Below are 22,709 nucleotides of genomic sequence, written 5' to 3'. Positions count from 1 at the left end.
GGGACAGAGACAAGTGAGAGTTCGTGCTCTGGGCCCAGCCCAGAGCTGGGCACCAGGGTGAAAGCCCCGGGAGACGGAGGGTGTTCACAGAAAAACCGCCAGAGCGCAGGCGGACCTCTCAGCGCCGGGGGTGAGCCCGGGGAGGAGCCACGGCAGCTCCTTGGGGATGGGGGCAGTGTTCTGAAGGACGGGTTGGGTCGGTCAGGGCACGGTGGAGCAGAAAGAAGGGCCACCCTGGCCCAGGCACAGCACGTGAGGAGACGTGGGAGACCAACCTGGCGGCTGGGATGTGGGGCTCAACACAGGGACAGAGTCTGGGGCTTCGGGACTAAACTCAAGGTCAGCCCTGAACTCCAAGCAGAGGACTTTGGATTTTATCCTGAGCAGAGGGGGGACATGGTCAGAGGAACATTCTAGAAAGAGGCAGTTTTGTCACTGTAACAGCAGCGGTCGTAGGGATGGCTCAGTTGACAGCTGTTGCGGCCCTGCCCGCACCCTGCAACACTTGCCACTCCCGGGCTCTCGGACGCTGTGCCCGCAGCCCCTGGACCACTGCTCCCCCTTCACAGGCGGGCTGGGGTGCCTGCACTCGGGGACAGCTGGCAGTTGGTAGGCCGACACTCCACTTCCTCACCCCTCGGTGGAAGAACTTGGGGTGGTAGCCTACACCATCTCCGGGGGTGCCTGTGGGGGTCAAGCCTTGTTTGCCGCGCCCCCCCTGCCCCCGCTCCCAAACAGCAAGCTGCTCATGAACACTCCCTGAACTGGCTGCTTTTCACTCCTGTCTCAGTTCCCCACCTCCACGCCTGGGCTTCTGGCTCTTTCCTGGTACAAACTACTTGCCCTGTAGTTCTTGTCAGGGTCTTCCTGTGGAAAAACCCGGCCCGAGACAGCAGCTCGGGGCCCTGAGCCCCAGGGCCGTCCTCTCCACGACGGGAAAAGTCTCCCACACACGTTCTGTGGGAGGCACCCAGCACCACGCCCAGCACTTAGTAGGGCCCAGGCTAGCTCCTTCTCTCACCTGGTGGTTGTTTCATACAAGCACCCGCCCCTCAGACCGCCCAGGGGAGCAGGACCTTCGTTCCTGCCAATCAAGTCCTACAGGTAAGCAGATCCCTCGGGCCTGACTATTCCTGATGCTCTTTGCTGAACACCTTCCAGGCGGCCTCCCGGGCTGGCTCCAGAGGGCTCCCTGGGGACCTCCTGACAGGAGGACGGGCCAGAGGCAACCTGAGGTCTGGTGGGTGGACGTCTGAGTTCCTCTGAGGTAAGTAGGAGTCCTACTCGCTCCTCAGCACGGAGCCAGGGCTTCCCACACCTCGTGTGTCCCACCAACCTGCAGCCCCGTGCTGCCCAGCCTCGTGTCGAGGAGCTGCGTCTCAGAGAGGCCGGCGACTTTCCTGGGCTCCGCAGCCTGGCAGCAGGTGGGAGGGCCAGGATGCAGACCTGGTCTGTCCATCTGTCTGTCCATCTGTCCGAGCAGAGCCCAGGCTCCTCGCCGGGGCGGGAGGCAGGAACTCCCCGTGCTCACCCCAGATGCCCCGTGCCTGGTGCAGGCTCTGGGCAGAGGTGCTGAGGAAGTGGCCTCGGCTGAACCGAACCGAACAGGCCCCCAGAGGACGTGCAAAGCTCCTGCGTCCTGTTGGACCCCGGGCCCCAAGGGCATTTCTGCAGCCTTGCCCCTGCAGCGGTCGGCACTTAGGGATGTTCGAGCAAGGGGTGTGGAGCAATAAAGGGGTGAACATTGCTATTCTCTGCCAGCATTTAAGCTGTGGCCCTGATTTGTGACTGTGCTAGGGATCGCACAGTGTGATCACCCCATTCTGTTACTCCTGCTGAATTCTCCCACGACAGAGGCCTTTCCCTCGTCAGCCACCTGCCCGCCACCACCTCCCTCGCTCTCCCTCGGAGCTCATCTAAGTGTGTCTGAAGGATGCGTGCCCCATGTGTCCCACTGTTTAGAGGTTCCCTTCAGCTCCCCCAGGAGTGGGGGATGGGAAAGCCCTGCAGCGAGCGCCCTCTGTGTGCTGTCGCATGTTACCACGTTTCGTGCCCACAGTGGGCAGGGCTGAATGTTCCCACTGCGCAGCTGGGTAAGGCTGAGACCCAGAGGTTCCAGGTCACCGGGCAAGTCAGAGGCGGACCTGGGACGGATGGCGGCTCTGTCTAGACCAGGACTCAGGCCCCTCCTCTGCCACCAAACTCCCTCCAGCCCCAGCTTGCTTCCCTCCCCGGAGCAGCAGCAGCAGCAGCGAGCGTGGCCAGTGCAGATCTCAGGACGTGTAAACCTGGTGACACCGGATCCGTCACCTTAGGGTGGAGTGAGGGAAGCACCTGGGGATCAGCTTACTAATTCGAGGGGCCAATGAATTATTCACGCCACCATTAACTTGGAGGCCCTTTCAGCCTCACCTCTCTTTCCCCTGCTTCGGACCCTTAGACCCTGGCCTGCAGACTTGTGGGGCCCCCCCGAGAGGAGATGCTGACAGAGCTGGGGTACTGCCTGCTGCTGGCAGTGGCACTGCTGGGCCCGGGACCCAGGGCCCGAGCCATGAAAGGTAGGAGCTCCCGGCGGCAGGCAGCTCGCCAGTGCGGAGGAGCGGGGAGGAGTGGGCAGGCAGCAGTGGGGGGCTCGGGAGGTTTCTACATGGGAGGCCAGAAAACAGGAGGCCTTTTGGGGGAAGCTGGCTGATTGAGGATATGTTTGCTTTGGGGATGGGGGGAAGACAGTACTCACTAGTGCCTACTATGTGCTGGATGCTTTACATTGATGATTGCGTTTAATCTTCACAACAAACTTCAAGGTGGGTATTAGACCCCATTTTACAGATGAGGAAATTGAGGGTGAGAGAGGTTTAGTAACCTATCTGAGCCTGCGTGGTTACCAAGGGCAAAGGGAATGGCTCGGAGAACCAGTGCCGGTTTGGTGCCAAGGAGCCTTCGGTCCGCTCCTGAGAGCCCGCTGTTCTTCCCGCTGCCCGCCGGTGAAATCAGAGTTCCCTGGGGTGGCAGTCAGCACGCTCCCAGCACGGGCTCCGATTTCCGTGCCATATCCAGCCTCTGGTGTGCTGTGTCCCCAGGGCATCCGGCGCTCTGACTGAGGGTCACACCTCTTTCACCCCGGAGTGTCCCTTGTCCCTTCTGTCTTTTTCCACCTGAGAACATCTGGCTCATCCATCAAACTAAGGTCAAATACCACCTCCTCTGGGAAGCTGTCCGAGTGACTTCTTCATCCACAGATGCTCCCCGAAGCCTCTGCCAGCACTGGTCCCAGGCCTCTTTGTACTGCTCTGGTCTTTTGAGCCGAGTGTGTGTGCCCATGAAAGGAAGGCGGTCTCATTCACCAGCAAGGGGTGTGCACACAGTCGGGGCTCATCAAACAGCTGTCAGCACCTCATTTTCCTACAGGCCCAAGGGGGGCTCAGGAAGGAAGTGTAACTGGCCAGTCACCTAGCTGGTGGCACAGATGGGCTGGACACCCAGGTGTCTCATTCCATGCCCAGGTGGTAGGAGGAGCCAACTGTTCCCATTTTCTAGCCACCTGGGCTTCAGTGACCTTGGGGTGACCTTGGGGGTCAGTGCCTGGGTAAGTCCTGGGCCATGAGAGTTTGGCTGTGACTCTGTCATGGCATGACCCGTCCTGTGGGCAGGGCTGGGGGAAGGACGGGACAGCAACTGTCCCTCTGTCTTCCTACCATAAAGGCAGGAGTCAGACACCGTCCCTGCCTGGCCTGCCCCGGGGCTGGCAGGGAGCTGAGAATGTGAACCGGGTGTGCCCCTTGCAGCCCTTGTGTGGCTTTATGTCATCCCTGCTCACAGCTACCCAGCCAGGGAGGTGTCATTGTCCCCATTTCACAGATGCAAGACTGAGGCTCAGGAGGGTCAGTGACGGGGAGTCTGAGCCTTTGTCCATATCATTTTCTCTCTCCAAATCTTCCCAACTAACAAACCTTCTCGTTCCTCACAAACTCAAATACCCCTTCCTCTGCGAATCGCGTCCATCCCCAACAGTGCTGTCCCAGCGAGACTGGTCTCCCTTCCTCTGGCCCCCGGGGCCCCCGTGTGACCACAGCACCATGGCGCTGCATGCTTTGTCTCATATGCCTGACACCCCCTCCCCACTCCCACCCCACCCGTGCCTGTGAGCTCCTGGGGAGGGAGGGGCCGGTTCTGAATCAGCACGGCCCTCGGACAGGGTGCATGCTCGGTGAGGTATCTTCTCTTACAGGAACCCTGGTTAAGGGTATTCTTTAAGATGGTTTCGGTTGCAAGTGACAAACCAGCCTGAATGAGTTTAAGCAGGGTGAGGAGTACCCCGGCTCTGTAACGCGGGGAGGCAGGAGTGCAATGAGCTAGGCTCAGGGATGCCTGCAGCCAGAGAGTCCTGGCTTCTGGGTCATTTTCACTTTTCACATGGTTCTTGCCATCTGCTGACAAGCTTTCTCAGTGGGCCCTGAGCACGGTCCCCCCCAGGGTGCTCACTTCTAGCCTAGGGACTAGAGAGGGCAGGGCTCTCCTCCGGGTGTCCTGCAGCAGGACTCTGGCCCCACCCGGCACAGGCCCACCTCGCAGGCCTGTCACCGCCATGGAGGTGGGAGCCCCAGGATTGCCCGGTGGGGTCCTGTGGTCGGGGTGTTACCTCATGGAGACAGGGGAGCCAGTGTTGGAAAGAGGGGGCATGTTGCTGCAAGAGATAGAGAAGTGGGTGCTGGGAAGACCAACACACTAGATGAGAGCTATAGCAAATAACTTCCCTTTCTGGGCCTCAGTTTTCTCATCTGTAAAATGGAGACAATCACACCTGCTTTGTCTGTTTTATGGAGCTATTGTGAGGATGATGCAAGATCAGACACTCATTCATTCGGCCAATGTGCATCAAGCACCTGTTTTATGCCAGCTACTCTTCCAGGTGCTTGGGACGCAGCAGAGAACCACGCACAGCAGCTCCTGCTCTCAGAGAGCCTCACGGGGAGCCAAACAAATAAAGGAAAACACACGGTGTGTGGGGCGGTGGCAAGTGCTGTGGAGACAATGGCAGCAGGAAAGGCAGAGAAAGCTCACAGGACAGGAGGCTACGTGGCCAATGGAGCAGCTGGGGAAAGCCCCGCCAAGAAGGTGGCCAAGAATGTGTCAGTTATTCTTTTTGAAACTTTTAATTATAAAAAATTTCAAACACACACACACACAGTAGAGAAAACAGCACAATGGATCTCTAGTTTTCAGTGACCTTCTGAAACAATTGCCCACGTGCTGCCTGCCTTGTTTCTCCTGCTCTGCCCTCTCCATGTCGGGGCGTCTAGACCACTCTCGGGCCAGTCCCAGATATGTCATTTCACCGTAAATACGTCAGAATGCATCTCTAACAGACGTATATGCTGTCCTCTCCCCGGCAACCACTTTTCTACGCTGTTTCTATGAGTTTGACTTCTCCTGTTTCAGATTCCACATGTAAGTGATATGCAGTATTTGTCTTGCTCTCTCTGGCTGGTTTCATATAGTAGAGTGTCCTCAGGGTCCATCCATGTGGTCTCAAATGAAAGGATGGCCTTTTTAAATTCCATAATGTGTGTGTGCAGGGTCTGGCACACATGACGCCCCTTTTTTATTACAGAATCTTTTATTACAAAATCATGTAACTCTGTAATGTAACAATGTCACACTCAAGCATGCCATAGGACAGTTTAAGTGAAATGTTCAAATTGCTGTCCATCTCGTGCGAGACATTCACGTACCCTACCAACCACACTTAAGCAGGCATTACTTCCGCCAGACCCCGAGCGCTCGCGTGTGCGCACACACACACACACACACACACACACACACAGTGTGTATATCACATCTTCTTTATCCATTTACCTGTTAATGGACACTTAGCGCTTTCCTGTATCTTGGTTGTTACAAAGAATGCTGCAATGAGCACAGGAGAGCAAAAAACTCTTTAGTATTCTGTTTTCATTTCCTCTGGATGCGTGCCCTGCAGTGGGATTGCTGGAGCCTGTGGTAGTTCTAATTCCGATGTTTCGAGGACCCTCCATACGGTCTGCGTGGCGGCTGCACTATCTTACACCCCCACCCCCAGGGCTTAAAGGCTTGCCCTTGCCCACACCCTCACCCACACTTGCTACCTCCTGTCTCTTTGGTGACAGCCCTTCTAACAGTGTGAGGTGACAGGTCCCTGTGGTGTCGATTTGCATTTCCATGGTGACTGGTAAGTCAGATGGAGCACCTTTTCACGTACCTATTGGCCATTCGTATGTCTTCTTTGGAAAAATGTCTCTTCAGTTTCTCTGCCCATTTTTAATGGCTGTTTTGTTTTTGTTTTTGTTTTTGTTTTTTGCTATGGAGTTCTATGAATTTATATTTGGGATACTAAACCCTTATCAGATGTATGATTTGCAAATTCAATATTTTCACCAGTTCTATAGGTTGCCTTTTCATTTCATTACCTATAAAAGTAATATTTTTGTATTTTTTAATGATACAAATTTTCAAATATTTAGCAAAATTGAAAGACTTTTACCTGGAGTGCCTAACTACCCAACCATCTAAGTTTTACCTCATCTGCTTTTTTACTCAGCTGTTAGAACAGACACTGAAGATGATTATTTCATTCAGGTTTGCAGAATTCTGATCTCCTAATGCGCTCCTTCTTTCTGCAGTCAGCTGTAAATACCAGTTTTCCTCCACCAGCTATGTGGTTACCCTGAAACACAGCGCACAACAGGGGAGGCAAAGTAGATGCTTAATTCTTTCTCTTTCTATATACTAATGAAAAAAAATGAGTCTGTACCCCAGAAAGCTCTCAAGGAAACCAATGAGTTCCTCTTTTATTTCTTTAGAGCTGCATTATGAATTCATGAGTTTTTACATTATTTGATGTGTTTTAATCCAGTGCAGTCATCACTCTGTTCTGGTGCTCCAACTGTACCTTCTTCAGCCAGCAGCAGCCCCTTCAAGTAGGTTCCCGTGACTTCTCACACAACCCTGCGGCCCTCGCCAGCTTCTCTGCCTTCTGGAGTGACGCGATGTCCCCAGTGTGTTTTGTATGTTTCCTGCCCCAGACTCACTGTTTCTCATTGGACATAATAATCCTCATCTAAGGCCCAGAGTGCAAAATACTACTGGAATATTGTTACTCTTAAGTCTTTTTAATGAACAGAATTAGGACATTATTTTTCAGAAATAAAAAATACCTTAAATTCATATTAATGTTCTCAATTCAACTTAAGAATCACAAGGGTTTTACTTAATTTTTTAAAAAGATTTTATTTATTTATTTATTTTTTAGAGAGAGAAAGGAGGGAGAAAGAGAGAGAGAGAAACATCAGTGTGCAGTTGCTGAGGGTCATGGCCTGCAACCCAGGCATGTACCCTGACTGGGAATCGAACCTGCGACACTTTGGTTCGCAGCCCGTGTTCAATCCACTGAACTATGCCAGCCAGGGAAGTTTTACTTAATTTTTAAATTTTATATCTGTATCATTCTTCTGTTATACTGAAAAACTGAGTTTCTATTGACATTAACATATTGCTTTGTTTCAATAGATAAAATACAGTAAGAGTATTTACTATTATTACTAATAGCCTACTAAATATGCTTTAAGATTTCTTTGTGGGTTTCTTTGTCCTTGGGATACATTCCACTGGGAGTGTTCAGTCAAACAGTGTCTTTCACAGCCATTTGAAGTCATTTTTCTCCACATGAATGTGTCTCTTACTTGATAATGTAGTTAAGTTTATTTGTTTCAGTTCGGGATAGTTAAGGGTTACTTAAAATTTTTTTTATAATTTAAAAATTACATTAAAATCATTCAAAATTATAAAGTCAAAATTATAAAGCAAGTTGCACTGAGAGAGATCCGGCATTCACGCCTGTTTCCTCTCCTTTGCTCCCTCCCCAGCAGAGAATCGTTTTCATTCACTTCCTTCCCTTGTTTTCTTTTTTAAACTATAAGCAAATATGTACATATAAGAATGTACCTTTTTAAAAAAGATTCTATTTATTTATTTTTAGAGAGAGGGGAAAGGAGGGAGGAAGAAAAGGAGAGAAACATCCATGTGTGGATGCCTCTTGAGCGTCCCCTCCTGGGGGCCTGGGCCACAACCCAGGCATGTGCCCTGACTGGGAATCACATCAATAGCCCTTTGGTCTGCAGGCCGGCGCTCAATCCACTGAACCACACCAGCCAGGGCTAAGAACATACTTTTAACATTATAATAGGCTGTGCACATTTTCACTCAGGGTGACGAGGAGTTATTTAAAATTTTTTTTAATTCCCTCCTGCACATACCCAGGGCCTGACATACAGCACTATTCTTTCTGTCTAAAATTATAGGCTCACCTGGCACCCTGTCTCTTTTCCCTGCATTTTCTCCATAGCATTTTAACTATCTAATTTGCTCTATATTTTACTTATGATGTTTATTGTCTTTCTCCCCCACCAAAATGTAAATTCCATGAGGGCAGGAGTTTTTGTGTGTTGTTCCTGCTCAACATCAGCACCTAGAGCAATGCCTAGCACTCAAATGATATTTATTGAATGAATAAAATCATGTTTGATAAAAACATAAAGAACAAGTAAATAAATGAACAAGTACACGAATAAGTGAATTAATTTAGGGTCAGGGCCTTGGGCTCCCTCCTCCCATCCCAAAGACCCGGCTGTGCAGCCGCCCACCACCCACCGCTTCGTGCAGACTCTGAGCCACCCTTCCCTCTCGCCTCAGGTGTCAAATGTGGGGGTGTGCTCTCAGCACCTTCCGGAAACTTCTCCAGCCCCAATTTCCCCAGACCCTACCCCTACAACACGGAGTGCAGCTGGCTGATCGTGGTGGCCGAGGGCTCCTCCGTGCTGCTCACCTTCCACGCCTTCGACCTGGAGTACCACGACACCTGCGGCTTTGACTTCCTGGAGATCTACAACGGCGCTGCAGCAGAGCCGGGCAACCTGCTGGGGAGGTTCTGCGGCCAGGTGCCCCCGCCACCCTTCACCTCCTCCTGGCACGTCCTGTCTGTCATCTTCCACTCTGATAAGCACGTGGCCAGCCGTGGCTTTTCTGCAGGCTATCAGAAAGGCAAGGGGGACTTGGCAGTGGAGAGGGTGGCCCCGGGGTGGAGGCCGGGGAAGAGCGGTGGGGCTAAGCTGAGACTTGCAGGGTCTCAGCATCTTAGCGTGTGGGCTGCCCCGTCACCTGGAAGACTTGCTCTCAGAGCTCACAGGGCAAAGGCAGCCTCCGTCTGTCATCTTGGTAGTTGCAGGGTCCCATCTTCAGGGCGACAACCCCCATGTCTCCCTCTGTTGTTCCCGGGAGCCCCCATGAGTCTCACTGCGTCTCAGTCCTCGCTGTGCTCAGGAACGAGGCCTCTCGTACTCCTCTATTCTTACCCTCCTGATCCTGGCCCCGGCGTCAGGGCACCAGAGGGGACGCCATCCTGTCACTGCTGCTGGTCCCTCTGTGTCATCTCATTGTTTCACGGGCATAGGACCCCCGCGCCCCTTCAGGGTCGTCCGATGGAAGGGCCACAAGGGTCTGTGTGGAGCTGCTGATGCTCTCCCTCCCAAAGCCTTTCCTGAACTCGTCCCTTGTATCTGGGGTCCTTAGCCCCTCCCTCCTCCGAGCAGGCTGGCAACCTGCCCCCAGTCTAGTGAGGGAGGCAGAGGCCTTGTTCTCCTTGCCTTTCTCCTTGACTCATTCCTCTGTCCTTCTCTGCACAAACTTATTCACGGCAGCTCAAGCAGCAAGCAACCCTCGAGGCTCCTGGCACATGGGGTCCATCGACAGCAACCAGGGGGCTCAGGTGGAACCCCAGTTCTCTCTGACTTTAGAGGCATAGAATGGTAGAATGCTAAACCACCAGAGCCACAGACTGATTTAACAGCAGTTTTGGAATCTTAGACCCTTAGATTTTTAGAATGTTCAGATGTCAAAGTCATAATACCATAGGCGAGATGTACCAACATTTTAAAAATTTATTTAAAAAAAAAGATTTTATTTATTTATTTTTAGAGAGGGGGAAGGGAGGGAGGAAGGAAGTGAGAGAAGCATCGATGTGCAAGAGAGAAACATCCATCAACTGACTCTCACACGTGTCCCGACCAGGGACCAGGCCCGCAACCCAGGCACATGCCCTGACCAGGAATTGAACCCACCACCTTTTGGTTTGTGAACGAAACTCAACCAACTGAGCCACGCCGGTTGGGGCCCAGCACTTTTTAAAAATTATATTTTACTGATTATGCTGTTACAGTTGTCCTGATTTTTCCCCCTTTGCCCCCTCCACCCAGCACCCTCAGGAAATCCCCCGACCATGGTTCATGTCCATGGGTCATGCATTTAAGTTCTTTGCCTTCTCCATGTCCTACACTGTGCTTTACATCCCCATGGCTATTCTGTAACTACCTGTAGAAATACAGAACACTTCACGAATGTGCATGTCATCCTTGGGCAGGGGCCGTGCTAATCTTCTCTGTATTGTTCCGATTTTACTACATGTGCTGCTGAAGTGGGCACAGGGCCTGGCATTTTTTAGAACAGTAGTACCTTTATGTCAAATGGGGCCTTACGTTAATCCTGATATATGAGGGACAAAGGTGGCCAGTATTCTGGTGTACGCATTTGTTTCATAAGTTCATATTTTTAACATTTATCATAAGCCAAGCATTGAAAACATACCTAAGTCAGTACTTATGGCCACCAATGAGTTAATTTTTTATATGTAAGGCATGTATCTGTGGATACCATCTTTTGTTGCATTAGAAAATAGTTTGAATAGTTTGAACACAACATAGGAATGAAATTTGCACCAGATGCTGCAGACAGAGGCTCCAGAAGGCCCCTGAGGAGTGCTGGGGCACAGTTGGACAGGCTCTGCCAAGGGCGTTAGCCTTGGAAGGGATCGCACATGTCAGAGCCCGCCCTCTCATTCCACAAACAGCAGCTCTGAGGCCAGAGAGAGAACGTGCCTCCCCAAGGTCACACAGCTCAGAGGGGAAATCACTGGGACAGGAATTCAGGTCCTCTGCCGCCCAGCACAGCCCTCGGTCCGCACAGCCACGCCGTGGGGTGAGATTCTGGAGTCTTGGGAAATACATCCAAGTGTGCCCCTCCCAGCTGGTGGTCCCCAGCCAGCCATGACATTCGTCATCAACCACATCCTGGTTGTACTGGTCACACAGGGCTCCGAAGGGATTTCACCAACACCTTCTCAGACTCTGCAGGAGTCTGAGCCCCGTGGGCCAGGCTGGGCAAGGGTGATGGTTTCTAGTATTCCCATGAGGCTCAGAGAGTGCTGGGTGACTTGCCCAGGGTCACGCAGCTGACATAAGGCAGAGTTAGGAGGACCACCGTCCTCGGACTCCAAGCCCATCTCTACTTCATCAGATCCTCTCGCTAAGCCTCAGTTTCCTCACCTGTTAGGGAGGTTTACTAGCAATTCTGAACTCAGGCACCTCAGCCTCTGTGCCGCACTGGCCTGGTCAGAGCAACGGTGGATATCCCAAGATCGAGTGCACAGGCATTGCAGTCAGTCAAACCCCATTTTCCATGTTACCAGCCCAGCGGCCTGCTGTCGGGGCCCTGTCCCTGTCCCTGTCCCTTGGGCCTTGCTACTTTAATGGCACCTGCCAAGCTCCTCATCTCTTTGCTTGAGGGCTTTCTCTGAAGTCTCCACTGGTCCCCCTACCCCCAGCTTCACACCGGTCCCCAGGCTCCCCAGCAGGGCTCAGGGGCTGGTCTGACAACACCCTTCAGTGGCTGTCTCCCCATCCCTCCCCTTTAGTGGCCCTCAGCCCCTCACTGAGCACATGGGGACCCCGTCTCTCCCAAATACACTCATTGTGCTCAAATCCTGGTCGCAGAGTGCAGGTGAGGCCCAACTCACACAGGTAAGTAACCTAACTTCTCTGTGCCACCGTTTTCTCGACCGTAAATGGGAAGAACCACTGCCCGTCCCTCACAGGGGTGTGTAACAGTTTAAAAAGACGGTGCAGGTGCTAAGTGCCTGACTGTGCCTGCCACTCGGCAAGCTCTCAGGGGATGGTGATGAGGTTCCCTGTGGGAATGGCTCGCCGGGGGGTGTCTGGTGCTCATGGGAGGGGAACTCGGAGCCACGGGGAAGGAGAAAGGTGAGTTAAACCGGATCCCTTACAGATGTGTGTGGTGGCGTCCTGACGGGCTTGTCGGGGGTCCTCACCAGCCCCGAATACCCGAACAATTACCCCAACAACGTGGAGTGCCACTGGGTGATCCGGGCCACTGGTCCTGCCACCGTCAAGCTGGTGTTCGTGGACTTCCAGGTGGAGGACAGCGATGAGTGTGCCTATGACTACGTGGCTGTGCTCGGGGCGCCGGGCCCTGTCCACAGGCACCGCTACTGTGGCAGCTCCAGGCCGCCCACCCTGGTGTCGCTGGGCCATGAGCTGCAGGTGATCTTTAAGTCCGACTTTAACATCGGAGGCCGGGGGTTCAAGGCCTACTACTTCTCAGGTAGGAGGGGCTGCGGGGCATACCCCAGTCCCCGGTGCATGCTGGGCACCTGCCTCCCCAGTGTGTTTGTGTGGAGAGAGTCACCCTTTCCTGCCTCTGGGCTTTGCGCATTCTGCTCTCTCTCTGCCTGGGATGCTCCAGCACACTCTTCCCTGCCTGGCCAATGCCAAGGCATAAGCATGTCACCTCCTCCGTGAAGACTTCCTGATTCACTCAGAATTAGTCCCTTCCTTCAATTCGTTACAGAAGTTTTCTTAGCAATGATCTGTTGCCTGTTGATCTTCTCTGCCTGCATGAGTTCCTATGGGCTTATCTTTGTACCTGCCATGTGGAGCTGTTTAATTAATGTTTGTACAAGTAAATGAATGAGCCCTGGTGGTATTCACCCTCTGTAGGAGTAGATGGAAAAGGAAACGGACAGTGACAGCTCACTGTGACCTATGCTGTGTAACAGTAAGAATCATGGATGACATCCTGGGAGAGGAGGGAACTGGGCAGAAGGAAGGGAAAGGTGCTCCAAGCAGAGGGATCTGCATGTGCAAATGCGTGGAGGACAGAGAGGGTTTGGTGTGCTTTGCTCATAGTACTAGGAGATGTTTGGTGAGGCTGGAAGGTAGGGGTGGATGAGGGGCAGTCAGAAAAAGGGCAGGGTCAGGTCATGAACCACACCGTCAAGTCCAAGTTTAGACTCAACTCTGAGGACCAGTATTAGATACTATTTTTAAACACCGAACAGAGCCAACACGCATGAAGGGAAGTGCCAGTTGGAATGAGATTCCCAGCTTTTAGCTAATTTCAGGTTGAAGCCAACTTTGGGATCAACTGTCTAGTTTTGTGGCCCGGTGCCCATAACCTGCTAGGGTGGCATTATAACCATATAGCACCTGTTGCAGAAAATAACAGTCCCCGCCCCTCTCACCATTGCTCCTCCCACCCACTCCTCCCCAGGAGAATGCCAGGAGGTGTACACAGCTGTGCGGGGCAACTTCTCCAGCCCAAACTACCCCAGCTCCTACCCCAACAACATCCGCTGCCACTGGACCATCCGCCTGCCTCCTGGCTACCGGGTTAAGATGTTCTTCCTGGACCTGGAACTGGAAGAGCCCAACAGCCTGACCAAGACCTGCGACTTTGACCATCTGGCAGCCTTCGATGGGGCCAGCGAGCAGGCACCCCTGCTGGGGAGCTGGTGTGGCCGCCACCTGCCACCCCCGGTCACCTCGAGCCGCAGCCATCTCCTGCTCCGGCTGCACACAGACCGCAGCACCACCCGCCGGGGCTTCTCTGTGGCCTACCTCGGAGGTCAGCGGGCTGGGGGGGCGGTGTGCTGGAGCGGGGGCGGCGGGGTGGGGGCCCAGGTCTTCGCAGTTTCCTTCTTCCAACCCACGAACTGGTCTCCACAACCTCTTTCCAGGTGACTCTACTGCCACTGTCTCCTGCTCTGGGACCGTTGGGACTGTGCCAGTGTGGTCCTTATTTGCACTTTTGCAGGGACCTACTTTTCCAGCTTCCAACTCCACAACCCCTCATCCCTCCCCATCTGGCTCCTTTCCCTTTGGCTCCTGGCCTCTCTTGCACAGTGGTTGATCTCAGTCCTTTATCCAGGGGTAATATACAAAATATGGTAGTGTTATTTATGGTAAACAATTGGTGTAACCACATGGATGCCGACCAGCCTCGCTTGTATCAGTTAGAGATCCTGACTGACAGTGGCTGGAACAAATGGCTTTTGTTTTCCTCACTTCACAAGAAGTCTGGAGCTAGGCAGCTTCTGTGTTGGTTCAGGGACTCGACCTGTCCCAGCTGGTATCTCTGGGATTCTCTTGGCCTCATTACTGCAAAATGGCTGCCACAACATCAGGCATCATGTCCACGTTCAAGAGCTGGAAGGGTAGGAGAGGTGCCAGCCACAAATTTCCTTTCATCAGGAAAGCAAAACTGTTCTCAGCGGCCATCAAAAGACTTCTTGGTCTCATTGGTTTGAACTTGGCCAGATAACCATGGCTAACTGCAGAGGCGGCTGGGGACGTTGACACTCAGCTTTTCCAGCCTCCACAGTGCCAGTTAGATTTGCCAGCTGACATCACTCCCTTCTTACCGCCCTTTCCGGGGCCGTGGGGAAATGCCGGTGTCCTGGGCCCATTTCACCCTCTGCCTGGCAGGCCGAAGCTCTCTGTTGTGCAGGTGCGGAAACAGGTGCAGGAGAGGATGGCACAGCCAAGGCTAGAACTCACTCCCTGCCTTCGTGTGTGGCTGAGCAGGGCCCAGAGGAGGCCCTGCTGAGCTCAGACAGACCAAGGCCACATCCAAGTGCTGCCGTCCACTGACCATCCATCTGTAGAGGGGGTTGACGGATGCCCTAGACAGACTGTCATCAAGATGAAATGAGGTGACACAGGTCACAGTGCCTGGCTCTGAGGCCATCCTTGCTGAGGATGGATTTCTTTCTCTCATGTGCCTCAGGCCTGTCCTGCATTCGAAAGATCTCTCCCCTCTCCTTACTTCACATACAAGAGGGGCTGGGGGGCCGGCCCTGCGGTGGGGCAGGGAACAGCAGAGCTGCAGCGAGCTAGCGGAGAGGGGTGGCCTGGGCAGCCCCACCCCCGGGCCTCAGTCAGCCCCTTCCCCACGCTGGGAGGGGAGAAGGGTCCCTCTGTTAGAGGGGCGCCCTCCTCAGGTTGCACTCCGCACAGCCAGGGGCCATGGCGCTTTGCCACAGCTAGCCGGCCAGTTGCTTGCTCTTTGTGGGCCTCAACTTTTCCACCTATAAAACGAGGATGTTGGCTGACAGATCTTTCAAGTCCCTTTTGGCCCCCATAATCTTAGTTCCAGGCCTGGGTCCCCTCCCAGCTCTGTGTGATCTCAGACAAGCCCCTTCTCCTTTTGGTGCCTCCAGGGACGGAGGGTGAGGCAGCTCTAATCCTGGCCCCCGCCACACCACACCTCCCTCCCCAGTCCCCGTGGGAGCCCGGGGTCAGACAGGGGCAGTCATGCCGGGCGAGGCGCCAGATGTGGCCCAGGCTGCAGGCGGCCCCCCGGCTAGAGGACAGCCTCACATCCATCAAAGGTGACGCGCAGTTCAGCGCCACCAAGATCATCGTGGGAGACGGCAGACCCATAAATCCCTGACTGCCCAGACACCAGAGGCTGAAATATGTCTGAGGCATTTCCCGAAGGGGCGTCGAGAGTCCCAGGCCCCCGGCTGCCAGCTCTTTCCCTTTCCTCCCGCCGGCCCCCCTCTTCCTTTCCCCTGCACTCACCCCTGCCCCCCCAAGCACCACCTGGCACACACACATGTGTGCACACACACATGCCCGCACAGACCCAAGATTCGAGTCGCCCTGTGGTGGCTTGTGGTGGCCCCCCGGGCCCCCCAGGCCACCACAGTGTGACCTGAATGTGGGGTCTATGCGGCCCGGGAGATCGGGACCTCCAGGGTCCTACAGCCTCGGTGGTTACAGTCCTGCCCAACCACTGCAAACTGCTTCTCCTCTCCAGGCTTCGGTTCCCAAACTGTGCAGACACTTTAGTCACGTTCACCTCCTGGGGGCATCGTGGGGAGAGGCTGAGGCTGTCTTCACCACCGTTTTCAAAGCTGCAGCCGCCCCCCCCCCCGCCCCTCTCCCCTCTTCTAACACACGCACTCTCTGCACTCTCTGTGCTCTTGCCTGGTCTCCCTCAGCCCTCCCCAGAGCTTAGGTGCATTTTACATATTGTTCCCTCACCCAACTGCGGGTGTGAGCTCCAAGGGGGCAGGAATTTTTGGCTGCCCCCCCATTTCTGTATCTGTGGTACTTAGAATAGTGCTTGCACATAGTAGGCCTTCAATAAGTATTTGTCAACTGAGTGAATGAATCGCTTGGCACATGGCAAAGTAATCAGCAAATAGTAGCTTTTATTATGATTAAGAACATTCACTCACTCATTCATTCACTCAGTCATTCAGTTGTTCATTCAGCATCCGCCGTACCTGCCAAGCCCTGGCAGTCTCGGGGAACGCTGAGGAGCAAGCTGGCGCCTGCCACTGACGGAGTTCAGTGGAATAATGCACAGAGAACACCCCCGCAGGACTGCAAAGGAGCCATGTCCACTCTGGGCTCAGTTTTCCCATTCACCACACGGGAGTGGGAGCCTGGGGGGTGGGGGTCAGATTGCCTGCCCCCCAGGCCTCCAGCTCCTCCCTCCTGTCCCCAGTAGTGCCCATGAACGTGAGCTGCTCCCGCACGGACTTCCAGATCCTGATCTCCACACAGGCGCTGGCCCCGCTGGGGCAGACCCAGGTCTACCTGGGCAGCCGGCGCTGTGCTGCCCAGGAGGTCGGCGGCACCTTCCGGATTCAGGCCCGCTTTGACACCTGCGGTACCGAGTCTCAGGTAGGGGCTGGGAGGGGGGGCCGTGGGCATGACCGAGGGCAGGTGAGAGAAAGGCATCTGCTGTTCCTGAGGATTCAGCCTCTCTTCCTGGCTCTGGTGACCACAAGTCTGGATCAGAGCTGGGCCCCTCTTGGCTTCACAGCAAACGTGCTCAGTGTAGACACGACCAAGAACTCAGATACAGGAGGCAGATACAGGGCCTGTTGCACAGCCTGGCACAACCAAAAGCCCCTGTTGGAGGCTCCTCCCATGAGGCCCTGTGGATTGACCAACCCTGGAGGCTGCCCTGCCGTTGCTGCCCCCCCACCCCCAGCTCCCCTGGCCCTCCGCATCCTCACCCCTTCCACACGCAGAGCTGTGTGAGCCCTGCTGCCCGCTACCTGCCCCTTCCCTAATACTGGTGGGCTTTTAGATTTTATTTATTTATTTATTTTTAGAGAGAGGGGAGGGAGGGAAAAAGAGAGAAATGTCGATGTGTGAGAGAAACATCAACTGGTTGCCTCTCGCACGCCCCCAGCTGGGGACCTGACCAGGAACTGAGCCAGCGACCTTTCAGTTCGTGGGCCAACGCTCAGGCCGCTGAGCCACCTCAGCCAGGGCCCCTTCACTAATCTTGTGATCCGAATCCTTCCCTGGGCTCCACAAAACAAAAGGGCCCTTCAAGTAATGGATCCACCTCCCTCCAAAGGCAGTGAGGCTTGCAAATAAATTTTTTCTGCTATCCATGTGTTTTGGAAACCTTAAACCCAGGCTCAGGCCCTCAGAGCTGCTGAGCAGTGCCCCAAGCACCCTGGATGTTTGTATTCTTAGGAACAGGTCAGGGAGGGGCAAGGGGGGAAGGAACCCTGGTCTCCATCAGGGTGACCCCCCAGCCTTGGTACCTGGGGATCTGCCAGACTGGCCTGGCGGAAACCACAGGCTTTCCAGCAAACCGTACTCCCCCTCCCCTGATATTAGCCGAATATACGAATATGTGCCTCTGGCCCCTCCAGGCCACCCCTCTGCTTCCCCAGCCTCTGGTGGCTGCTGACCTTTTGACCTGAGAGGAGGAGAAGCGGGGTCGGGGTTGGCTGCTAGGACAATGTGCCTGTACTGCTCTCCAGGCGCTGAGTCCCTGGGGCAGAACCCCATTCCACGGAGTCATGAAATGATGCAGACAGGGAGCTCTAGAAACAGGGAATCGCGTGATCTAGAAGGAGGAACTCACACACACGCAGAGTCTCAGGGTCACAGAACCACCACCAGAACTGGGAACTACGGAATCCCAGAACGTTGGAATCCCAGACTCTTGGAGTTCGTATCCTGGAAACATAGAGCTGAGAGACTTACTCATGGGTTCTTCGTGTCACGCTTTTAAGTCGTCGGCCCAGGAGAACCAGTCTCCGCACCAGGTAGCTTTCCAAGACGCACCGCTCAAACAGCCGTAAGCCATAGCGGCCTCTGTGTGCGCCACCTAAAAAGCACTGCAGATCTGACTTCATAACCGTAGCACCTTGGGTGGCCTTTCCCTCCTCCTCCAGCCTCTCACTCATCGAAAACTTTCCCGCACCCCATTTCATGACTTTTCTCCCTTCTTCACAATGAAGACTCACTTAGGCCCCTTGACTGGGTCCCCTGCCATGCCCAGGCACGGCCCTTTTCGTGCCCAGCGTCCTGGTTCTGCGTCACAGAACCCGGGGCACCAGTCCTCTTTGGAGGGCGTGGTGGCGGGGGGCCCAGGCCCAGATGCAGGGAGGCTCCCTGCATTGCAGAAACCCAGAGCGGGGAGAGACCCTCAAGGTCACCTCGTCTCCGAAACTCCCTTCTCCTAAGTGTCCAGGCCTGCTCTCTCTGTTTTAAGCAACTTTGTAGAAAAACATTATTTTTAGAGAGAGGGGAGGGGAGGGAGAAAGAGAGGCGGAGAAATACCCATGTGGGAGAGAAACATTGATGGGTTGCCTCTCATACATCCCCCAACTGGGGACCTGACCCTCAACCCAGGCATGTGCCCCAACTGGGAATCAAACCAGTGACCTTTGGCTTTGCGGGATGACCCCCAATGGGCTAAGCCGCCCCGGCCAGGGCTGTTTTAGGACACTTTAATTTTTAGAATTTCCGCTGCTGGGCAGGGGCAGTCGGACACCTGAGGAGCGCACGGCTGCTGCAGATTCGGGGTGGGTGGGGGAGGTGCCCTGTGTCACAACAGCCCTGCTCCAGACCCCTTCAGACCGCCCATCAGAATGCTGCCCCCGGGCCCGGCCCTAACACCTCAGCACCTCGGGGCGCCAAACCTCTCACATCTCACTCCTCAACAGCTCTTCCCAGCCTTACCGTGGTGCCACTCTGGTGACCAGGGACTCAACAGCAGGGACACACAATTGCTGCAGACATAATGTGGAGGAAAGATTCCGGAGGAAAAGTCACCTAACACCAGGGACAGGGCTTCTATCTGGGGGGCAGGAGACTTGGCTTCGGGCTTGGCTCGGTGCGTCACTGCCTTCGCCAGGCCCCAGGGGGCACGTCTGTGGGTTGCCAGGGGAGGGAGGTGGAACTGGATGCCGTGGGAGTCCCGTTTGGTCCCATGTCCTTGGATATGAGTGAGGCATGGTGGCCGAGAGCGTGGTAAGAATCGGGCAGATCTGGGTGAGAGTATGTTCCCTGTCACATGTGTGTGCTGTGTGACTCAGACAAGGGCCCAGTCACCTCTAGGCCTCAGTTTCCTCACCTGTAAAGTGGGGTTTTATCAATAGTACCAATAAGAGAGGATTGTGAGAATTAAATGAGATAATGCACTTACAACACAAAGCCTGGAATGTGGCGGATGTCCCTGTGATTATTGTCACTCCCTGTCATAGATCCTGCTTCTCTGAAGCCAGAGCTAACCCTGACCCATCAAATCTGACCTTGTCCTTCCAGGCGCCCCTGTAGCACCCCTTCTACAGGTGGGGACACTGAGGCTCCCTTCGGGGAAGGAGTCAGTGACCAAGCTGGGGCCAGAGCCTGGGCTCCTGGGGTTTTGCTGCCTTGGTGCTGAGCCCCCAGATATTGAGGGGGACAGGGTGAGCCCTGGGCCCTTTTGGGTGTGAGTGAGTGCCCCGTGACCCCCACAGAGAAGGAACAACACGTCGGTGATCGTCAGCGTACTGTACATCGCCTTCTCGGCTGCCGGGCAGGACGACACCCAGGAGTACGAGGTCCGCTGCGAGCCCCGGCGCAAGGAGGCGTCCGTGCACCTGCTGTCTGGCTCCCACTGGCTGGGGCCCTACGCCGCCGCAGCCGAGCCCCTCCAGGAAGCGCCGCCCAGGGATGAGGTGGAAGCAGCGGAGGTCCCCATGGCCATGGTGGCCCAGGACACCAGTGACATTGTCTTCCTGGGCCTTTGCATCCTGGCTGGAGTCCTCATGGTCATTGCCATCGTGGTCCTGATGCTGCTGTGAGCAGGCTGGGCGGGGCCCCGGCCACCCGCATCCCTGGGAGTCGGCTGGGGAACCCTACAAAAGGGGCGGAACCAGGCCTCGCTGACGTGTTGGTGACCCCGGGGCAAATCACTGTCCCTCTCTGAGCCTCAGTTTCCTCAGGACCGTTGCTCCACCATGCTTATCTCCCAGGGCTGACCTGAGGCTCAGAGAAGGGCGTGGACGGGTGAGAGCTCTGTAAACTATGGCGTGACATGGCTGTGTAGGCAGCTGTTGTCATTAGTTTCAAAGACAGAAAAGAACTGTGTGTGTTACTCTTACTGGAGACAGAGTGGATAAAGCTGACTCCTTCTGTGACTTGTGGGAGTGTCACCAACTCAGGGTGCAAGTAAGGGCATCTCTTACTTTTCTGAAGAGTCGAGAATCCCAAGCCTTCGTCAGCAGGATGTTCCTGATGCATCGGGATCCTTCACTCTCTCCGAATGGCCTGAGAACCCTGAGGACTTCATCTGAAGCAGCCCAGTCTTGCCTTCAGACTCCAGAATAGAGGAAGCGAGCAGAAACCCCACTGAGCACTGTCATTTCCGGCCTTGCCACATGGTGTCGCTGCTGAAGACTGGCCATGTGTGTGGAGGTGGTGATGCCCTGCAGGGGCAGATCCCTGTATAAGCCACAGGCAGGCCCACACCGTGCTCAGCAGTGAGGCTGGAGGCTGAGGACCGGTGTCTCCATCGAGTTGGTGTCTGTCCTGAAATACCTTATGATCCTTGACTGAAAAGCTGAGGGAGGTCCCATGTGTCTCTGTCCTCCTCACCCTGATGTTGACCTTAGGCTGCCAGCCCGCCCTCCCTCTCCACATGAGTTCTCTTGGAGCCCTCTGGACCTTCTCCTGCCGTTGGACTTCACTCAGAGCTACTCCAGTCTACTCAGAGCTACTTCAGGCCACCCACATTTCTCTAAGTTCCTCCCCAGGGAGCAGGGCTGGGTTCTGCATGCTGACCTGTGGGAAGGCCTCGGGCATCTTTGTGTGGACTGGCTCTTGCCTCCCCAGAGCTCCACATACCCAGAAGTGGAGCAATCTTGTTAATGAAAAAGAAACAAACAATGCATTTGTAATGCACCACTTTCCCTTGCTCACCTTTCTATTGCATAATAAATCATTCAATTAAATCCTTCCCAATAGCAGAAATCTCCAACCCGACCGTGCTGACCACTGGCATCAGTTTTAAAAGCTGTGGCCTAATCATAAAATTCCTTCAACAACCCAACAAGCATCCACTGGTTTCCGGCTGTGCAGCTGCTGTCGTGACAGGCTGCAGGTGCACCACAGTCAGCCCACTGGGCAAATCCCTGCCTTCAGGGAGGGTGCCTATGGTCGGGCGCAGCACAGTCAGGGACGGGAGGGCAGGCGCCTGGGTAACCTGCAGAGTCCAGAAGTGCAGGAAGAGGGCCAGCAGTGTAAGGAGTGAAGTAAGGGGGAAAAGTTGCCTGGGCATTAGAAGAGCTGTGTTCAAGTACAAGTTCTTATTAATTTTGTGAGCCTGGGCAAGTCACTTTGATTCTGTGAACCGTGATATCTCCACTTGCAAAACGGGACATAGATCAGAGCTTGCATTGAGAACGCAGCACCATGATGAGCTGGGGTGGGGTCTGCTGGGGTAACGGATGTGGCCGCAGGGAGAGTCGTGACTGCGATCTGGGTACTTGGAGCACAGCCCCTTCCTCTCTCTCTCCCATCCACCTTCTCACTCTCAGGTGCCTCCAGCCACTGAGCCAAGCTACCGGTGCCAGCCTGTGTGATGAACCCCATGTGGTCTGACCCAAACCACCTGGGCCTCTGTTTCCCTGTCAGAAAGAATTGGACACACACCAGATACTCTCTGCGGGTGGCCCCAGGTTCTGCTGTCCAGAACCCATGGGTGGGCCTAGGGGTACAGCTGGTGGGACCTGAGACAAGTGAGCCCAAACTGGACTTATCCTTGTCTGTTCATCGCGGTGGAGGAGACCGTGGCTCAGCCTGTGCGAAGCCTAATTCTCAAAGCTGAGTGTGACTGTGTCTGTGGACACGCACACGTGGGAAAGCTGGGGGCCTCCGTGCATGCTCTCAGCAGCTGGTCTTCAAGGGCCGGTGCAGAGAGGCCAGAGCTCGGGCTCTGCAGCCAGGCCACCAGGGTGCAGCCGGATGCCAGGACCCCACTGCTTGCTAGCTGTGTCACCGTGGGCCTGCCCACCAGTTCATTGCAAGGTTTAGGTGAGATAATGGGTGATGGTGCCCAGGACATGGAGGAAGTGGCAAAACGCAGTTGTTACTACTGACTGGCAAAACTCTGGCCTAGAGATCCGAATTCTCCGCCCAGCTTTGCCACTGACTTGCTGTGTGGCCTTGGGAGAGCCTGTTCTCTCCTCTGGCCTCATTTTCCCTGTTTTCCACATGTGAGAAGCATCACTGTTGCCC

At 54.7% G+C, this 22,709-nt stretch overlaps 1 protein-coding gene and 1 non-coding gene across 2 annotated transcripts; one reads left to right on the top strand and one right to left on the bottom strand.

Moving 5' to 3' along the window:
- Positions 1-2,286: 2,286 nt before the first annotated feature.
- Positions 2,287-21,546, top strand: CDCP2 (CUB domain containing protein 2). Its single transcript, XM_028511199.2, has 6 exons — positions 2,287-2,558; positions 8,728-9,075; positions 12,151-12,486; positions 13,435-13,788; positions 16,681-16,859; positions 19,949-21,546. Exons 1-6 carry the CDS (start codon positions 2,480-2,482, stop codon positions 20,273-20,275), a joined length of 1,623 nt encoding a protein of 540 aa, XP_028367000.1. The 5' UTR covers positions 2,287-2,479; the 3' UTR covers positions 20,276-21,546.
- On the bottom strand, positions 10,406-10,512 carry LOC114498207. Its single transcript, XR_003684654.1, has one exon. It is a non-coding gene; the product is annotated as a U6 spliceosomal RNA (small nuclear RNA).
- Positions 21,547-22,709: the final 1,163 nt, after the last annotated feature.

Source organism: Phyllostomus discolor, chromosome 5, assembly GCF_004126475.2.
Source record: "Phyllostomus discolor isolate MPI-MPIP mPhyDis1 chromosome 5, mPhyDis1.pri.v3, whole genome shotgun sequence".
Lineage (NCBI taxonomy): Eukaryota > Metazoa > Chordata > Mammalia > Chiroptera > Phyllostomidae > Phyllostomus > Phyllostomus discolor.
This window is presented reverse-complemented; position numbering and strand designations above follow the sequence as displayed.

Bases quoted from the DNA above. Each gene is read 5' to 3' on its own strand.
- CDCP2 (XM_028511199.2), top strand. From the start codon at position 2,480: ATGCTGACAGAGCTGGGGTACTGCCTGCTGCTGGCAGTGGCACTGCTG. The intron at 12,487-13,434 runs GTAGGAGGGGCT...ACTCCTCCCCAG, and splicing joins CAAGGCCTACTACTTCTCAG to GAGAATGCCAGGAGGTGTAC. The intron at 13,789-16,680 runs GTCAGCGGGCTG...TCCTGTCCCCAG, and splicing joins CTCTGTGGCCTACCTCGGAG to TAGTGCCCATGAACGTGAGC.